General features: G+C 41.8%; 2 protein-coding genes across 3 annotated transcripts in view; one reads left to right on the top strand and one right to left on the bottom strand.

Annotated features, from left to right (window-relative positions):
• Positions 1 to 8,459, bottom strand: TTC36 (tetratricopeptide repeat domain 36). The gene is made up of 3 exons (XM_053691352.1): positions 8,308 to 8,459; positions 5,861 to 6,049; positions 1 to 573 (listed from the first exon to the last, which is right to left on the bottom strand). Exons 1-3 carry the CDS (start codon positions 8,417 to 8,419, stop codon positions 311 to 313), a joined length of 564 nt encoding a protein of 187 aa, XP_053547327.1. The 5' UTR covers positions 8,420 to 8,459; the 3' UTR covers positions 1 to 310.
• Positions 8,382 to 17,055, top strand: part of HMBS (hydroxymethylbilane synthase) — an 89,320-nt gene continuing 80,646 nt past the window's right edge. Inside the window, exon 1 of one of the 2 annotated variants that reach the window (XM_053691345.1) lies at positions 8,382 to 8,471. In XM_053691345.1, coding sequence (XP_053547320.1) covers positions 8,382 to 8,471 — 90 coding nt within the window. The remainder of the gene's footprint in view (positions 8,472 to 17,055) is intronic. The other variant, XM_053691348.1, reaches the window with a different exon arrangement.

Here is a 17,055-nt window from a genome sequence, read left to right on the forward strand (position 1 = left end):
TAAGCACAAAACCATTTAATGATCAGCATTTTCTTTATCCAGGCTGTTTCTTTTATTGGTACCTAAACTAAAAGATAAAAATCAGGTGTATACAGTTATTTTATTTTGTTTGATCCTTTAAAATAATTTATAGGATCCTGACACCATGTTCTCTAGTGCGTTTTCATTAGGTAATAGTGCAGAAAGTTGCACTTTGCACTGGGATTTGGCTTTTATTTAGTGATAGAAGAATCATGTGACACATCCTTGCTCAGGACCAATGAGAATATCTCTTACGTCCCTGTCCAGCCCCAGGATATCCTATTTCTCATCACCCATGAGTGTCTGGCTCCTTCAGTTTCTGGATCATATCTCTTAGCATTTGGTTGCAGAGGGCAGCATATGGATTCAAAAGAACAAGCTGCTGTTTGGCAAAACTGCAGCCCTGCTCAGCTGCCCTCTGCAGATCTTTTCTTGCTGCCTCATTATCCCCCTGAAGACGACATAAGAGCCCTCTCTGCACCAAGGCCTGGCGTCCTGCAAGCCCTCTCCCTCCGCTCAGCTCCACTGCTTTATCCAGGTCCTGCAAGGCACCTGGGTAGGGGAAAAAAAATAGAGAAACATGAGCATTATTAATTTTGTATAAACAGAAATACATCATCTGTAAAATATGAGAGACTTTGTGGCACAACGTTTTTAGGAGCTGGGTCACAGAGCAGTCAAAATGTGTCTAAATGTGTATTACTGCCACACCTCCACAACATTATTTGCCTGCAGTTTTAAATCTGTAAGTTAAAGGGATATACTGTACTGTAAAATGTTGTCCTATTTAATGCATTCCCAATTATTCATTTTACCTACTGGGGTGTATTGAATTGTTTACAAATATCATGTTCACTTTTATTTTGTCATTTGACATAGCTTATTTTCGCTGTTGAAACAACCATCTGTGTTGGCTATATAAGAACTATCTAAACAAGAAAAAGCAGGAATCAACCTCCCAGTGGAGTTGTGGGAAAGAAAGAAGGCATGGCCCATTTAAAAAGGGTGGGATCGGGTCAGTGGGGCATCCGTATGACGCTAGGCAGGCCCTCCAAACCGCAATCCCATTCTGGAAGCACAGCTGGCTTCAGGACAGCCAAACGGCTAGGATGTTCCATGCCGTCCTAATGGCGCTAAAGCCCAGCACAGATAGGACAGCATGGAACGTCCTTACGGAGGTAAAAGGAACATTAAGCTAAAGAAATAAAATGCTAACGCCTTAGAACATTTTCATATTGCACTGTTGCTTACCTATAACTATTTGCTAAACCTCCACAAAAGGGACATATCCTGAGTCCAACATGGCTGGTCATTGGCAGCTATGCACAAAAGCCTCTGCTGATTGGGTGGGTATGTATGTATGTGAGAGATTTTATTTATATTTATATATATATATATATATATATATATATATATATATATATATACAGGGAGTGCAGAATTATTAGGCAAATGAGTATTTTGAGCACATCATCCTCTTTATGCATGTTGTTTACTCCAAGCTGTATAGGCTCGAAAGCCTACTACCAATTAAGCATATTAGGTGATGTGCATCTCTGTAATGAGAAGGGGTGTGGTCTAATGACATCAACACCCTATATCAGGTGTGCATAATTATTAGGCAACTTCCTTTCCTTTGGCAAAATGGGTCAAAAGAAGGACTTGACAGGCTCAGAAAAGTCAAAAATAGTGAGATATCTTGCAGAGGGATGCAGCACTCTTAAAATTGCAAAGCTTCTGAAGCGTGATCATCGAACAATCAAGCGCTTCATTCAAAATAGTCAACAGAGTCGCAAGAAGCGTGTGGAAAAACCAAGGCGCAAAATAACTGCCCATGAACTGAGAAAAGTCAAGCGTGCAGCTGCCAAGATGCCACTTGCCACCAGTTTGGCCATATTTCAGAGCTGCAACATCACTGGAGTGCCCAAAAGCACAAGGTGTGCAATACTCAGAGACATGGCCAAGGTAAGAAAGGCTGAAAGACGACCACCACTGAACAAGACACACAAGCTGAAACGTCAAGACTGGGCCAAGAAATATCTCAAGACTGATTTTTCTAAGGTTTTATGGACTGATGAAATGAGAGTGAGTCTTGATGGGCCAGATGGATGGGCCCGTGGCTGGATTGGTAAAGGGCAGAGAGCTCCAGTCCGACTCAGACGCCAGCAAGGTGGAGGTGGAGTACTGGTTTGGGCTGGTATCATCAAAGATGAGCTTGTGGGGCCTTTTCGGGTTGAGGATGGAGTCAAGCTCAACTCCCAGTCCTACTGCCAGTTTCTGGAAGACACCTTCTTCAAGCAGTGGTACAGGAAGAAGTCTGCATCCTTCAAGAAAAACATGATTTTCATGCAGGACAATGCTCCATCACACGCGTCCAAGTACTCCACAGCGTGGCTGGCAAGAAAGGGTATAAAAGAAGAAAATCTAATGACATGGCCTCCTTGTTCACCTGATCTGAATCCCATTGAGAACCTGTGGTCCATCATCAAATGTGAGATTTACAAGGAGGGAAAACAGTACACCTTTCTGAACAGTGTCTGGGAGGCTGTGGTTGCTGCTGCACGCAATGTTGATGGTGAACAGATCAAAACACTGACAGAATCCATGGATTGTAAGGCTTTTGAGTGTCCTTGCAAAGAAAGGTGGCTATATTGGTCACTGATTTGTTTTTGTTTTGTTTTTGAATGTCAGAAATGTATATTTGTGAATGTTGAGATGTTATATTGGTTTCACTGGTAAAAATAAATAATTGAAATGGGTATATAGTTGTTTTTGTTAAGTTGCCTAATAATTATGCACAGTAATAGTCACCTGCACACACAGATATCCCCCTAAAATAGCTATAACTAAAAACAAACTAAAAACTACTTCCAAAACTATTCAGCTTTGATATTAATGAGTTTTTTGGGTTCATTGAGAACATGGTTGTTCAATAATAAAATTAATCCTCAAAAATACAACTTGCCTAATAATTCTGCACTCCCTGTATATACACTGCTCAAAAAAATAAAGGGAACACTTAAACAACACAATGTATCTCCAAGTCAATCACACTTCTGTGAAATCAAACTGTCCACTTAGGAAGCAACACTGAGTGACAATCAATTTCACATGCTGTTGTGCAAATGGGATAGACAACAGGTGGAAATTATAGGCTATTAGCAAGACACCCCCAATAAAGGAGTGGTTCTGCAGGTGGTGACCACAGACCACTTCTCAGTTCCTATGCTTTCTGGCTGATGTTATGGTCACTTTTGAATGCTGGTGGTGCTTGCACTCTAGTGGTAGCATGAGACGGAGTCTACAACCCACACAAGTGGCTCAGGTAGTGCAGCTCATCCAGGATGGCACATCAGTGCGAGCTGTGGCAAGAAGGATTGCTGTGTCTGTCAGCGTAGTGTCCAGAGCATGGAGGCGCTACCAGGAGACAGGCCAGTACATCAGGAGACGTGGAGGAGGCCGTAGGAGGGCAACAACCCAGCAGCAGGACCGCTACCTCCGCCTTTGTGCAAGGAGGAACAGGAGGAGCACTGCCAGAGCCCTGCAAAATGACCTCCAGCAGGCCACAAATGTGCATGTGTCTGCTCAAACGGTCAGAAACAGACTCCATGAGGGTGGTATGAGGACCCAACGTCAACAGGTGGGGGTTGTGCTTACAGTCCAACACCGTGCAGGACGTTTGACATTTGCCAGAGAACACCAAGATTGGCAAATTCGCCACTGGCGCCCTGTGCTCTTCACAGATGAAAGCAGGGGCACACTGAGCACATGTGACAGACGTGACAGTCTGGAAACGCAGTGGAGAACATTCTGCTGCCTGCAACATCCTCCAGCATGGCCAGTTTGGCAGTGGGTCAGTAATGGTGTGGGGTGGCATTTCTTTGAGGGGCCGAACAGCCCTCCATGTGCTCGCCAGAGGTAGCCTGACTGCCATTAGGTATCAAGATGAGATCCTCAGACCCCTTGTGAGACCATATGCTGGTGCGGTTGGCCCTGGGTTCCTCCTAATGCAAGACAATGCTAGACCTCATGTGGCTGGAGTGTGTCAGCAGTTCCTGCAAGATGAAGGCATTGATGCTATGGACTGGCCCTCCCGTTCCCCAGACCTGAATCCAATTGAGCACATCTGGGACATCATGTCTCGCTCCATCCACCAACTTCACTTTGCACCACAGACTGTCCAGGAGTTGGTGAATGCTTTAGTCCAGGTCTGGGAGGAGATCCCTCAGGAGACCATCCGCCACCTCATCAGGAGCATGCACAGGCGTTGTAGGGAGGTCATACAGGCACGTGGAGGCCACACACACTACTGAGCCTCATTTTGACTTGTTTTAAGGACATTACATCAAAGTTGTAGTGTGTTTTTCCACTTTAATTTTGAGTGTGACTCCAAATCCAGACCTCCATGGGTTGAAAATTTTGATTTCCATTTTTTAATTTTTGTGTGATTTTGTTGTCAGCACATTCAACTATGTAAAGAACAAAGTATTTAATTAGAATATTTTATTCATTCAGATCTAGGATGTGTTATTTTAGTGTTCCCTTTATTTTTTTGAGCAGTGTACATATATATATACATACACACACACACATATATATATATATATATATATATATATATATATATATATACATATATATATATATATACATATATATATATACATATATATATATACATACATATATATATACATACATACACATACATATATACACACGCACGCTCTGATCTGAAGAAGGGGCATTGTTGCTCCGAAACGTCACTAAAATAAATATCACAATGGGCACAAGTCCAGTGAGTGTAGATCTTTACGATATATTATATTAATATATATTATAATATATTAAAAAAAAAAATATATATATATATATATATATTTCCAAGAAAGGGGCACTCACCGGGCTTGATAGTAGAAAAAACAATCTTTATTTCATACAATTAATCATAGTGTGTCAGTCGACGTATATCGTATAACAACAACTCTGCGTTTTTCAGCGCCATTCCGTGATACACAGTCACGGAATGGCGCTGAAAAATGCAGAGTTATTGTTATAACTGATACAGATTGTCTTGAAAAAGGCTAGATGCATAGCCGAAACGTCGACTGACACACTATGATGAATTGTATGAAATAAAGATTGTCTTTTCTACTGTCAAGCCCTGTGAGTGCCCTTTCTTGGAATACTTTGTACATGTGATTTAAGGAGTCATCCAGGCACTGTATGAGCTACGGCCGAGGGAGTGAGTGCCTGACAGGTGCATATATATATATATATATATATATTATATATACACAAACATACACACACAACATATAGAGAAAGTCCAGCACTCTCTTGCAAGTACTCATCTAAGATTAAAAGCAAAACTGGAAGAGTTAGTTACCGTACCTGGCCAAAAGGGACAAGCCCAGGTACCACGTCAAGGTCTCTCTCCCAAAACCTGGGTCCCTAATACAGTCATACAATGCAAGCTCTCAATCAAATAAACTGGGAACAAGTCAAGGTTTCATAGACATATGTAATAACCCTAGACATATACAAAAACGCCCTAGACATACACACACTTTTACTTATTTATTTTCTCTCTCTCTCTCTCTCTCTCTCTCTCTCTCTCTCTCTGTAACAGAATTAATAATGTTATTTAGAACAGGAAGGCAGAATAGAGTTGTTGCTGTAATAAATACTCACAGTGTGACTATACAATGTATACAACAGTTTGCAGGTGGCTGTGTCTAAAGTATTAAAGAAATTGTTGATTTAAAGTAACCAGCAGTTTCACATATTAATGGCAGCAGCTACTCTATTCACCACATTGTTTTTACAATACACTTACCAGTTATGTCTCCCTGCAGTCTGAGGGCTTGAGCCCGGTTATTATATGCAGATGGGCGCTCAGGAAGGAGTGCAATAGCTTCACTGAAACTCTGCACAGCTGTCTTAGGGTTCCCAGATTCTGCTGCCTTAATTCCACACCTCTCTAGGTTATTGACCTGATCCAGGAGGGCAGGGGGAAAGTCCTTATCTGTGACAATGCAGAAAGAAAACAGAACGACAGGTATATGTAAAATACCTTAACATGGGGACATAGAGAAGATTAACACTATTAGTACCATGCAATTAAAAGGACAGTCTATTCAAAATTAAACTTTCATGATTCAGATAGGGCATGCATTTTTTTTTTTTAAATTTCCAGTTTACTTTATGATCAAATTAACAGTTTTCTCTTGGTATTCTTTGTTGAAAGCTAAACCTAGGTAGGCTCATGTGTTAATTTCTAAGCCCTTGAATGCTGCCTCTTATCTCAGTGCATTTTGACAGTTTTAACATCCCGTGGTGTTGTTTATGAGTCAGCACTGATTAGCTAAAATACAAGTTTGTCAAAATTACTGAGATAAGGGGGTAGTCTGCAGAGGCTTAGATACAAGGTAATCACAGAGGTAAAAAGTATATTGATATAACCGTGTTTGTTATGAAAATCTGGGAAATGGGTAATAAAGGGATTATCCATCTTTTTAAACAATAAAAATTGTGGAGTAGACTGAGGCTAGGTAAACATATAATCATGCAATAAGGCACTTAGCAGATGTGGAACAGTGCTATGGCTATTGATAATGTAATATAAACATTGGATTTAAATGATTAAACACTAAGGGGTTTATTCATTAAGACGTGAATGTCAGGTGAACTGAAAATTAAGTTCACGCCATTAACTATGCATCATGAAGGGCCAAACACAGTGAGTATCTCCTGAAAGAAGAGCCGAGTTCGCCCTGCATATTGTATAGTTAATAATGTGTACAATTCACCTAAAACAGGAGAATTGCAGGTCAATTGGATGCACACCATTAGCTATGCATTGTGCAGGGCTAACTCAGCTCGTCTTGCAGGAGATGCTTAAAGGGACATGAAACCCAATTTTTTTTCTTTCATGATTTATCAAGAACATGCAATTTGAATCAGCTTCCTAATTTACTTCTTTTATCTAATTTGCTTCATTATCTTGATATTCTTTGCTGAAAAGCATATCTAGATAGGCTCAGTAGCTGTTGATTGGTGGCTGCACATAGATGCCTTGTGTGATTGGCTCACCCATGTGCATTGCTATTTCTTCAACAAAGGATATCTAAGAAACTAAGCAAATTAGATAATATAAGTAAATTGGAATGTTCTTTAAAAATGTATTATCTACCTGAATCATAAAATAAAAAGTTTGGGTTTAGTGTCCCTTTAAGGGGACACTGAACCCAAAATTTTTAATTTGTGATTCAGAGCATGCAGTTTTAAGCAACTTTCTAATTTACTCCTATTATCATTTTTTCTTCATTCTCTTGCTATCTTTATTTTAAAAAGAAGTCATCTAAGCTAAGGAGCCAGACACATTTTAGTTCAGTACCCTGGACAGCACTTATTTATTGGTGGGTGAATTTATCCACCAATCAGCAAGAACAACCCAGGTTGTTCACCAAAAATGGGCCGGCATCTAAACTTACATTCTTGCTTTTCAAATAAAGATACCAAAAGAATGAAGAACATTTGATAATAGGAGTAAATTAGAAAGTTGCCTAAAATTGCCTGCTCTATCTAAATCACAAAATAAAAAATGTGGGTTCATTGTCCCTTTAATGGGTTTGGCCATTAAAAGGGATATGACACCCCAAAAATGTATTTTGTGATTCAAAGGATCCCATTTAAAAAAAGTTTCCAATTTACTTCTATGATCAAATTTGCTTTGTTCCCATGATATTCTGTGTTGAATAAATCATCTCGTTAGTCATCTGGAGCACTACGGGGCAGGAAATAGTGCTGCTATATAGTGCTCTTGCAAATGGATACCATTCTTGCAAAACTGCTGCCATATAGTGCTCCACAAATGCTCCTCAGCTTATTTCCCTGCTTTTCAACCAAAGATACCAAGACAAACGAAGAAAAAGTGATAATAGAAGTAAATTAGAAAGTTGTTTAAAACTGCATGCTGTATCTTAATCATGAAAGAAACATTTTGTGTTTCATATCCCTTTAATAATGCATAGCTAATTAAAGATCTCAAATTCACCAACAATTCCTCTCTCTGTGAATAGAGCCCTAGAACTCTGCCCCAATGACCCCTGAAAAGACCTAGCTGAAGAGCGGTGGCAGAGGCATTCTGTGCCAACACACGTAATGGAACATTAACCCAAGCAAGTAGTTATTGATTAAACAGTCAGCTCCTCTTTATTTAACATTGTTCTCACACCAAATCATTTGCAGGTAGAGGAGGTCTCAACTTATTGGTTAACTCACCTTGATCAGCCTCCCCCTCAGTTTTAACTGCACTCTGGTCATCATCGTCCCCGAATGGAGCATTGGGGTGGAAAATGGCACGCAGCACAGCAATGTCATTTGGGGAGCACATCCTGCCTCTCTGTGAGCTGAGATCCGACTTGCAGGACCTGAACCTGAGGGAGGTACAGCGACAGCCAATAAGATGGGGGGCGGTGGTGTCTGTAACCCAGATGTAGCAAACATCTGTTTGTACTAAAACTACAGATCATGATAAGAAGGCAGAGTTATGTCCTGATATCCTCCTGTGCTTGAAAGGATTGGGAAATGTTATGTTAAAAGGTTCACGTTTATTTTTATTCATAATATATACTGTATATAATATGTTTCCCATTAACTGTAAACAGATTTTACTTAAGATTTGCTCATGCAAAAAAAATATATTTTATACAAGATAGAAAATGTTGAGTATTATGCCCCTTTTATACTGTTATTGACAGGCTTACACAAAGTTTAAGAGAATAGTCATTACATTGTTTAATCATAATCCCATGATTTATAATTTGAACTGAACACAGTAAATTGCTGATTGGAGAACAGCTCATTGTGGTTATGAAATGTGTTTGATTATGCAGCAGTGAGTAATATAGATTAACATTTTCCCTCTGCCATAAAAAAAAATAATAAAAAATATATATATTTATATATACATACATACACACACACAGTATCCCACAAAAGTGAGTACACCCCTCACATTTTTGTAAATATTTTATTTTTTCATGTGACAACATTGAAGAATTACACTTTGCTACAATGTAAAGTAGTGAGTGTACAGCCTGTATAACGGTGTAAATTTGCTGTCCCCTCAAAAAAACTTAACACACAGCCATTAATGTCTAAACCGCTGGCAACAAGTGAGTACAACCTTAAGTGGAAATATCCAAATTGGGCCCAATAAGCCATTTTCCCTCCCTGGTGTCATGTGACTCGTTAGTGTTACAAGGTCTCAGATGTGAATAGGGAGCAGGTGTGTTAAATTTGGTGTTCTCGCTCTCACACTCTCTCATACCGGTCACTGGAAGTTCAACATGGCACCTCATGGCAAAGAACTCAGTGAGGATCTGAAAAAAAGAATTGTTGCTCTACATAAAGATGACCTAGGCTATAGAAAGATTGCCAAGACCCTGAAACTGAGCTGCAGCACGGTGGGAAGGACCATACAGCGGTTTCACAGGACAGGTTCCACTCAGAACAGGTCTCGCCATGGTCAACCAAAGAAGTTGAGTGCACATGCTCATATCCAGAGGTTGTCTTTGGGAAATAGACGTATGAGTGCTGCCAGCATTGTTGCAGAGGTTGAAGTGGTGGGGAGGTCAGCCTGTCAGTGCTCAGACCATACGCCGCACACTGCATCAAATTGGTCTGCATGGCTGTCGTCCCAGAAGGAAGCCTCTTCAAAAGATGATGCACAAGAAAGCCTCCAAACAGTTTGCTCAAGACAAGCAGACTAAGGACATGGATTACTGGAACCATGTCCTGTGGTCCAGTGAGACCAAGATAAACTTATTTGGTTCAGATGGTGTAAAGCATGTGTGGCGGCAACCAGGTGAGGAGTACAAAGACAAATGTGTCTTGCCTACAGTCAAGCATGGTGGTGGGAGTGTCATGGTCTGGGCCTGCATGAGTGCTGACGGCACTGGGGAGCTACAGTTCATTGAGGGAACCCTGAATGCCAACATGTATTGTGACATACTGAAGCAGAGCATGATCCCCCTCCCTTCTGAGACTGGGCCTCAGGGCAGTATTCCAACATGATAATGACCCCAAACACATCTCCAAGACGACCACTGCCTTGCTAAAGAAGCTGAGGGTAAAGGTGATGGACTGGCCAGGCATGTCTCCAGACCTAAACCCTTATGAGCATCAGTGGGGCATCCTCAAACAGAAGTTGGGGGAGGGCAAGGCCTCTAACATCGACCAGCTCTGTGATGTCGTCATGGAGGAGTGGAAGAGGATTCCAGTGGCAACCTGTGAAGCTCTGGTGAACTCCATGCCCAAGAGGGTTAAGGCAGTGCTGGAAAATAATGGTGGCCACAGAAAATATTGACACTTTGGGCCCAATTTTGACATTTCCACTTAGGGGTGTACTCACTTTTGTTGCCAACGGTTTAGACCTTAATGGCTGTGTGCTATTTTGAGGGGACAGCAAATTTACACCTTTATACAGGCTGTACACTCACTACTTTACATTGTAGCAAAGTGTCATGTCTTCAGTGTTGTCACATGAAAAGATCTAATAAAATATTTACAAAAATGTGAGGGGTGTACTCACTTTTGTGGGATACTGTACATACACGCCAGGACAAAATGTTACTCCCCACTTCACCCCCTCTTTGCATATGTTTAGCCATTGTGAAACATTTTGTAATATTGTTTTTATTTTATACCAGAACAAATTAAATAATGCTACATACAGCAATAAATTAACAAAAATAAGTTCATAGCAGTTAGAAACATCAACTAGATGTTCTGGATAAGACAACAGATGGATAGAAAAAGGAAGTTGTTGAACATAGAGAGTGCTGACAGTCATGGAAGGTCATAGCAGACCTTTTTTTTTTTTTTTTTTTTTTTTTAATAATTATAATCTCTCAACTCCTTCCTCTCTTCAATCTCTCTTTTTACCCTCTCCCTTCTCTCTCAGGCCAATATATTCTCTTTACACTTTCTTTCCCCTCTCTCATATCGATTCACTCTTTTTTTCCCTCTCCATTCTCTCTTAATTAACTTCTTCTATACAGTCTCTCTCTACCCCCATTTACCCTCTCAAAATTTACAGTCTAAGCACTAATGGGGTCCCTAGAGAAACAACATATATTTGCCCTGTCATGGATCTACAATATCTCTTTAGATAATAGTTGCAGCACAAAATGTGTGTTTGTCAGTACTGCAATAGGAGCGTACATTCTGCAATTACAATGTGCCAACTTTGCTACTTACATGCCACCAGACTTCAGACTCAACATTCACTCAATAACTTTCAATCACCACCGTTAAATTTCCACTCGCCAATGGCTAGTGGAAATTATGAGCCCAGATATACCATTGTTCCAGTTATATAAACATTAAAAATAATAATAATAATAAAAAAACATAATTTATGCTTACCTGATAAATTTATTTCTTTTGTAGTGTATCCAGTCCACGGATCATCCATTACTTGTGGGATATTCTCCTTCCCAACAGGAAGTTGCAAGAGGATCACCCACAGCAGAGCTGCTATATAGCTCCTCCCCTAACTGCCATATCCAGTCATTTGACCGAAACAAGCCGAGAAAGGAGAAACCATAGGGTGCAGTGGTGACTGAAGTTTAATTAAAATTTAGACCTGCCTTAAAAGGACAGGGCGGGCCGTGGACTGGATACACTACAAGAGAAATAAATTTATCAGGTAAGCATAAATTATGTTTTCTCTTGTTAAGTGTATCCAGTCCACGGATCATCCATTACTTGTGGGATACCAATACCAAAGCTTAAGTACACGGATGATGGGAGGGACAAGGCAGGAACTTAAACGGAAGGAACCACTGCCTGTAGAACCTTTCTCCCAAAAACTTCCTCCGAAGAAGCAAAAGTATCAAATTTGTAAAATTTTGAAAAGGTATGAAGCGAAGACCAAGTCGCAGCCTTGCAAATCTGTTCAACAGAGGCCTCATTTTTAAAGGCCCAGGTGGAAGCCACAGCTCTAGTAGAATGAGCTGTAATTCTTTCAGGGGGCTGCTGTCCAGCAGTCTCATATGCTAAACGGATTATACTCCGAAGCCAAAAAGAAAGAGAGGTTGCCGAGGCCTTTTGACCTCTCCTCTGTCCAGAGTAAATAACAAACAGGTGAGATGTTTGGCGAAAATCTTTAGTAGCCTGCAAGTAAAACTTCAATGCACGGACTACGTCTAGATTATGCAAAAGACGTTCCTTCTTTGAAGAAGGATTAGGGCATAATGATGGAACAACAATCTCTTGATTGAAACCACCTTAGGTAAAAACCCAGGTTTTGTACGCAGAACTACTTTATCTGAATGAAAGATCAGATAAGGAGAATCACAATGTAAGGCAGATAACTCAGAGACTCTTCGAGCCGAGGAAATAGCCATCAGAAAAAGAACTTTCCATGATAGAAGTTTGATATCAATAGAATGAAGGGGTTCAAACGGAACCCCTTGAAGAACTTTAAGAACCAAGTTTAAGCTCCATGGGGGAGCAACAGGTTTAAACACAGGCTTAATTCTAACTAAAGCCTGACAAAATGCCTGAACGTCTGGAACTTCTGCCAGACGCTTGTGTAAAAGAATAGACAGAGCAGAAATCTGTCCCTTTAAAGAACTAGCTGATAATCCTTTGTCCAAACCCTCTTGGAGGAAGGACAATATCCTAGGAATCCTAACCCTACTCCATGAGTAATTCTTGGATTCACACCAATGAAGATATTTACGCCAAATCTTGTGGTAAATTTTGCTGGTGACAGGCTTTCGTGCCTGTATTAAGGTATCAATTACTGACTCGGAGAAGCCACGCTTTGATAGGATCAAGCGTTCAATATCCATGCAGTCAGTCTCAGAGAAAGTAGATTCGGATGATTGAAAGGACCTTGTATTAGAAGGTCTTGTCTCAGAGGCAGAGTCCATGGTGGAAAGGATGACATGTCCACTAGGTCTGCATACTAGGTCCTGCGTGGCCGCGCAGGCGCTATCAATATCACCGATGCTCTCTCCTGTTTGATTTTGGCAATCAGACGAGGGAGCAGAGGAAACGGTGGAAACACATAGGCCAGGTTGAAGAACCAAGGCGCTGCTAGAGCATCTATCAGTGCCGCTTCTGGGTCCCTGGACCTGGATCCGTAACAAGGAAGCTTGGCGTTCTGGCGAGACGCCATGAGATCCAGTTCTGGTTTGCCCCAACGGAGAACCAATTGAGCAAACACCTCCGGATGGAGTTCCCACTCCCCCGGATGAAAAGTCTGACGACTTAGAAAATCCGCCTCCCAGTTCTCTACCCCTGGGATATGGATCGCTGATAGGTGGCAAGAGTGAGTCTATGCCCAGCGAATTATCTTGCAGACTTCTGACATCGCTAGGGAACTCCTGGTCCCCCCTTGATGGATGATGTAAGCCACAGTCGTAATGTTGTCCGACTGAAATCTGATGAACCTCAGTGTTGCTAACTGAGGCTAAGCTAGAAGAGCATTGAATATTGCTCTTAACTCCAGAATATTTATTGGGAGGAGTTTCTCCTCCTGAGTCCATGAACCCTGAGCCTTCAGGGAGTTCCAGACTGCACCCCAACCTAGAAGGCTGGCGTCTGTTGTTACAATGGTCCAATCTGGCCTGCGAAAGGTCATACCTTTGGACAGATGGACCCGAGATAACCACCAGAGAAGAGAATCTCTGGTTTCCTGATCCAGATTTAGTAGAGGGGACAAATCTGTGTAATCCCCATTCCACTGACTGAGCATGCATAATTGCAGTGGTCTGAGATGCAGGCGCGCAAATGGCACTATGTCCATCGCCGCTACCATTAAGCCGATTACTTCCATGCACTGAGCCACCGTGGGGCGCGGAATGGAGTGAAGAACACGGCAAGCATTTAGAAGTTTTGATAACCTGGACTCCGTCAGGTAAATTTTCATTTCTATAGAATCTATCAGAGTCCCTAGGAAGGAAACCCTTGTGAGAGGAGATAGAGAACTCTTTTCTTCGTTCACTTTCCACCCATGCGACCTCAGAAATGCCAGAACTATCTCTGTATGAGACTTGGCAATTTGAAAGCTTGACGCCTGTATCAGGATGTCGTCTAGGTAAAGAGCCACCGCTATGCCTCGCGGTCTTAGAACCGTCAGAAGTGAGCCCAGAACCTTTGTAAAAATTCTTGGGGCTGTAGCCAACCCGAATGGAAGAGCTACAAACTGGTAATGCCTGTCTAGAAAGGCAAACCTCAGGAACCGATGATGATTCTTGTGGATCGGAATGTGAAGGTAGGCATCCTTTAAGTCCACTGTGGTCATGTACTGACCCTCTTGGATCATGGGTAAAATGGTTTGAATAGTTTCCATCTTGAATGATGGAACTCTGAGGAATTTGTTTAGGATCTTTAGATCCAAAATTGGTCTGAAGGTTCCCTCTTTTTTGGGAACCACAAACAGATTTGAATAAAACCCCTGTCCTTGTTCCGTCCGCGGAACTGGATGGGTCACTCCCATTACAAGGAGGTCTTGCACGCAGCTTAGAAATGCCTCTTTCTTTATCTGGTTTGCAGATAATCTTGAAAGGTGAAATCTCCCTTGTGGGGGAGAAGCTTTGAAGTCCAGAAGATATCCCTGAGATATGATCTCCAACGCCCAGGGATCCTGAACATCTCTTGCCCTCGCCTGGGCGAAGAGAGAGAGTCTGCCCCCTACTAGATCCGTTGTCGAATAGGGGGCCGCTCGTTCATGCTGTCTTGGAGGCAGCAGCAGGCTTTCGGCCTGCTTGCCCTTGTTCCAGGACTGGGTAGGTTTCCAGGCCTGCTTAGATTGAGGAAAAGTTCCCTCTTGTTTTGAAGTAGAGGGAGCTGATCCTGCACCTGCCTTGAAATTTCGAAAGGCAAGAAAATTAGACTGTTTGGCCCTTGATTTGGCCCTGTCCTGAGGAAGGGTATGACCCTTACCTCCAGTAATGTCAGCAATAATTTCTTTCAAACCAGGCCCGAATAAGGTCTGCCCCTTGAAAGGAATGTTAAGTAATTTAGACTTTGAAGTCACATCAGCTGACCAGGAATTAAGCCATAGCGCCCTACGCGCCTGGATGGCGAATCCGGAATTCTTAGCCGTTAGTTTAGTCAAATGAACAATGGCATCAGAAACAAATAATTTCAGTCAATGGAGCTGTATGGATGGCCTCTTCCAGGGCCTCAAACCAGAACGCCGCCGCAGCAGTGACAGGCGCAATGCATGCAAGGGGCTGTAAAATAAAAACCTTGTTGAATAAACATTTTCTTAAGGTAACCCTCTAATTTTTTATCCATTGGATCTGAAAAAGCACAACTGTCCTCAACCGGTATAGTGGAACGCTTTGCTAAAGTAGAAACTGCTCCCTCCACCTTAGGGACTGTCTGCCATAAGTCCCGTGTAGTGGCATCTATTGGAAACATTTTTCTAAATATAGGAGGTGGGGAAAAGGGCACACCGGGTCTATCCCACTCCTTACTAATAATTTCTGTAAGCCTTTTAGGTATTGGAAAAACATCAGTACTCACCGGCACTGCATAGTATTTATCCAGCCTACACAATTTCTCTGGCACTGCAACTGTGTCACAGTCATTCAGAGCAGCTAATACCTCCCCAAGTAACACACGGAGGTTCTCAAGCTTAAATTTAAAATTAGAAATCTCTGAATCAGGTCTCCCCGATTCAGAGACGTCACCCACAGACTGAAGCTCTCCGTCCTCAGGTTCTGCATATTGTGACGCAGTATCAGACATGGCTCTTACCGCATCTACGCGCTCTGTATCTCGTCTAACCCCAGAGCTATCGCGCTTGCCTCTCAATTCAGGCAATCTGGCTAATACCTGTGACAGGGTATTATTCATGATTGCAGCCATGTCCCGCAAAGTAATCGCTATGGGCATCCCTGATGTACTTGGCGGCATATTAGCGTGCGTCCCTCGAGCGGGAGGCGAAGGGTCCGACACGTGGGGAGAGTTAGTCGGCATAACTTCCCCCTCGACAGACCCCTCTGGTGACAATTCTTTAAATATGTTTTTTAAACAGTCATAACAACTGCCACAGCTCCTACTTTTGAAGCCTTTTGAGCCCATCAGAGATGTCCTATAGCATGCAGGGGACTGCTGAGGGAAGCTGAATGTCACAGTTTGTAATTTTAACTGCACCAACTGTAACTTTTATACTATAACAGTGGAAAGCCTCTGTTTCTAGGCAAAAATAAAGCCAGCCATGTGGAAAAAACTAGGCCCCAATAAGTTTTATCACCAAAGCATATATAAAAACGATTAAACATGCCAGCAAACGTTTTATATTACACTTTTATAAGGAGTATGTATCTCTGTTAATAAGCCTGATACCAGTCGCTATTAAATCACTGCATTTAGGCTTAACTTACATTAATCCGGTATCAGCAGCATTTTTCTAGCAAGTTCCATCCCTAGAAATATGTTTACTGCACATACCTTATTGCAGGAAAACCTGCACGCCATTCCCTCTCTGAAGTTACCTCACTCCTCAGAATATGTGAGAACGGCAATGGATCTTAGTTACTTCTGCTAAGATCATAGAAATCACAGGCAGATTCTTCTTCTAATGCTGCCTTTGATAAAACAGTACACTCCGGTACCATTTAAAAATAACAAACTTTTGATTGAAGTTAAGAAACTAACTATAATACACCACTCTCCTCTTACTACGTTCATCTTTGTTGAGAGTTGCAAGAGAATGACTGGATATGGCAGTTAGGGGAGGAGCTATATAGCAGCTCTGCTGTGGGTGATCCTCTTGCAACTTCCTGTTGGGAAGAAGAATATCCCACAAGTAATGGATGATCCGTGGACTGGATACACTTAACAAGAGAAATATATATATACTTTTTGTATTGGTAAACCTGCAATGTTTGAGGACAGCTCTAACTGCAGGACAGTTTTTTTTTTGTGTGTGCACTACTGAGATCTGGCTGAAGACATCTAGTGAGCCAATGACAAGAACCATATGTGTGTGGCAACCAA

The sequence above is a fragment of the Bombina bombina genome, chromosome 8 (assembly GCF_027579735.1).
Source record: "Bombina bombina isolate aBomBom1 chromosome 8, aBomBom1.pri, whole genome shotgun sequence".
Taxonomy (NCBI): Eukaryota; Metazoa; Chordata; class Amphibia; order Anura; family Bombinatoridae; genus Bombina; species Bombina bombina.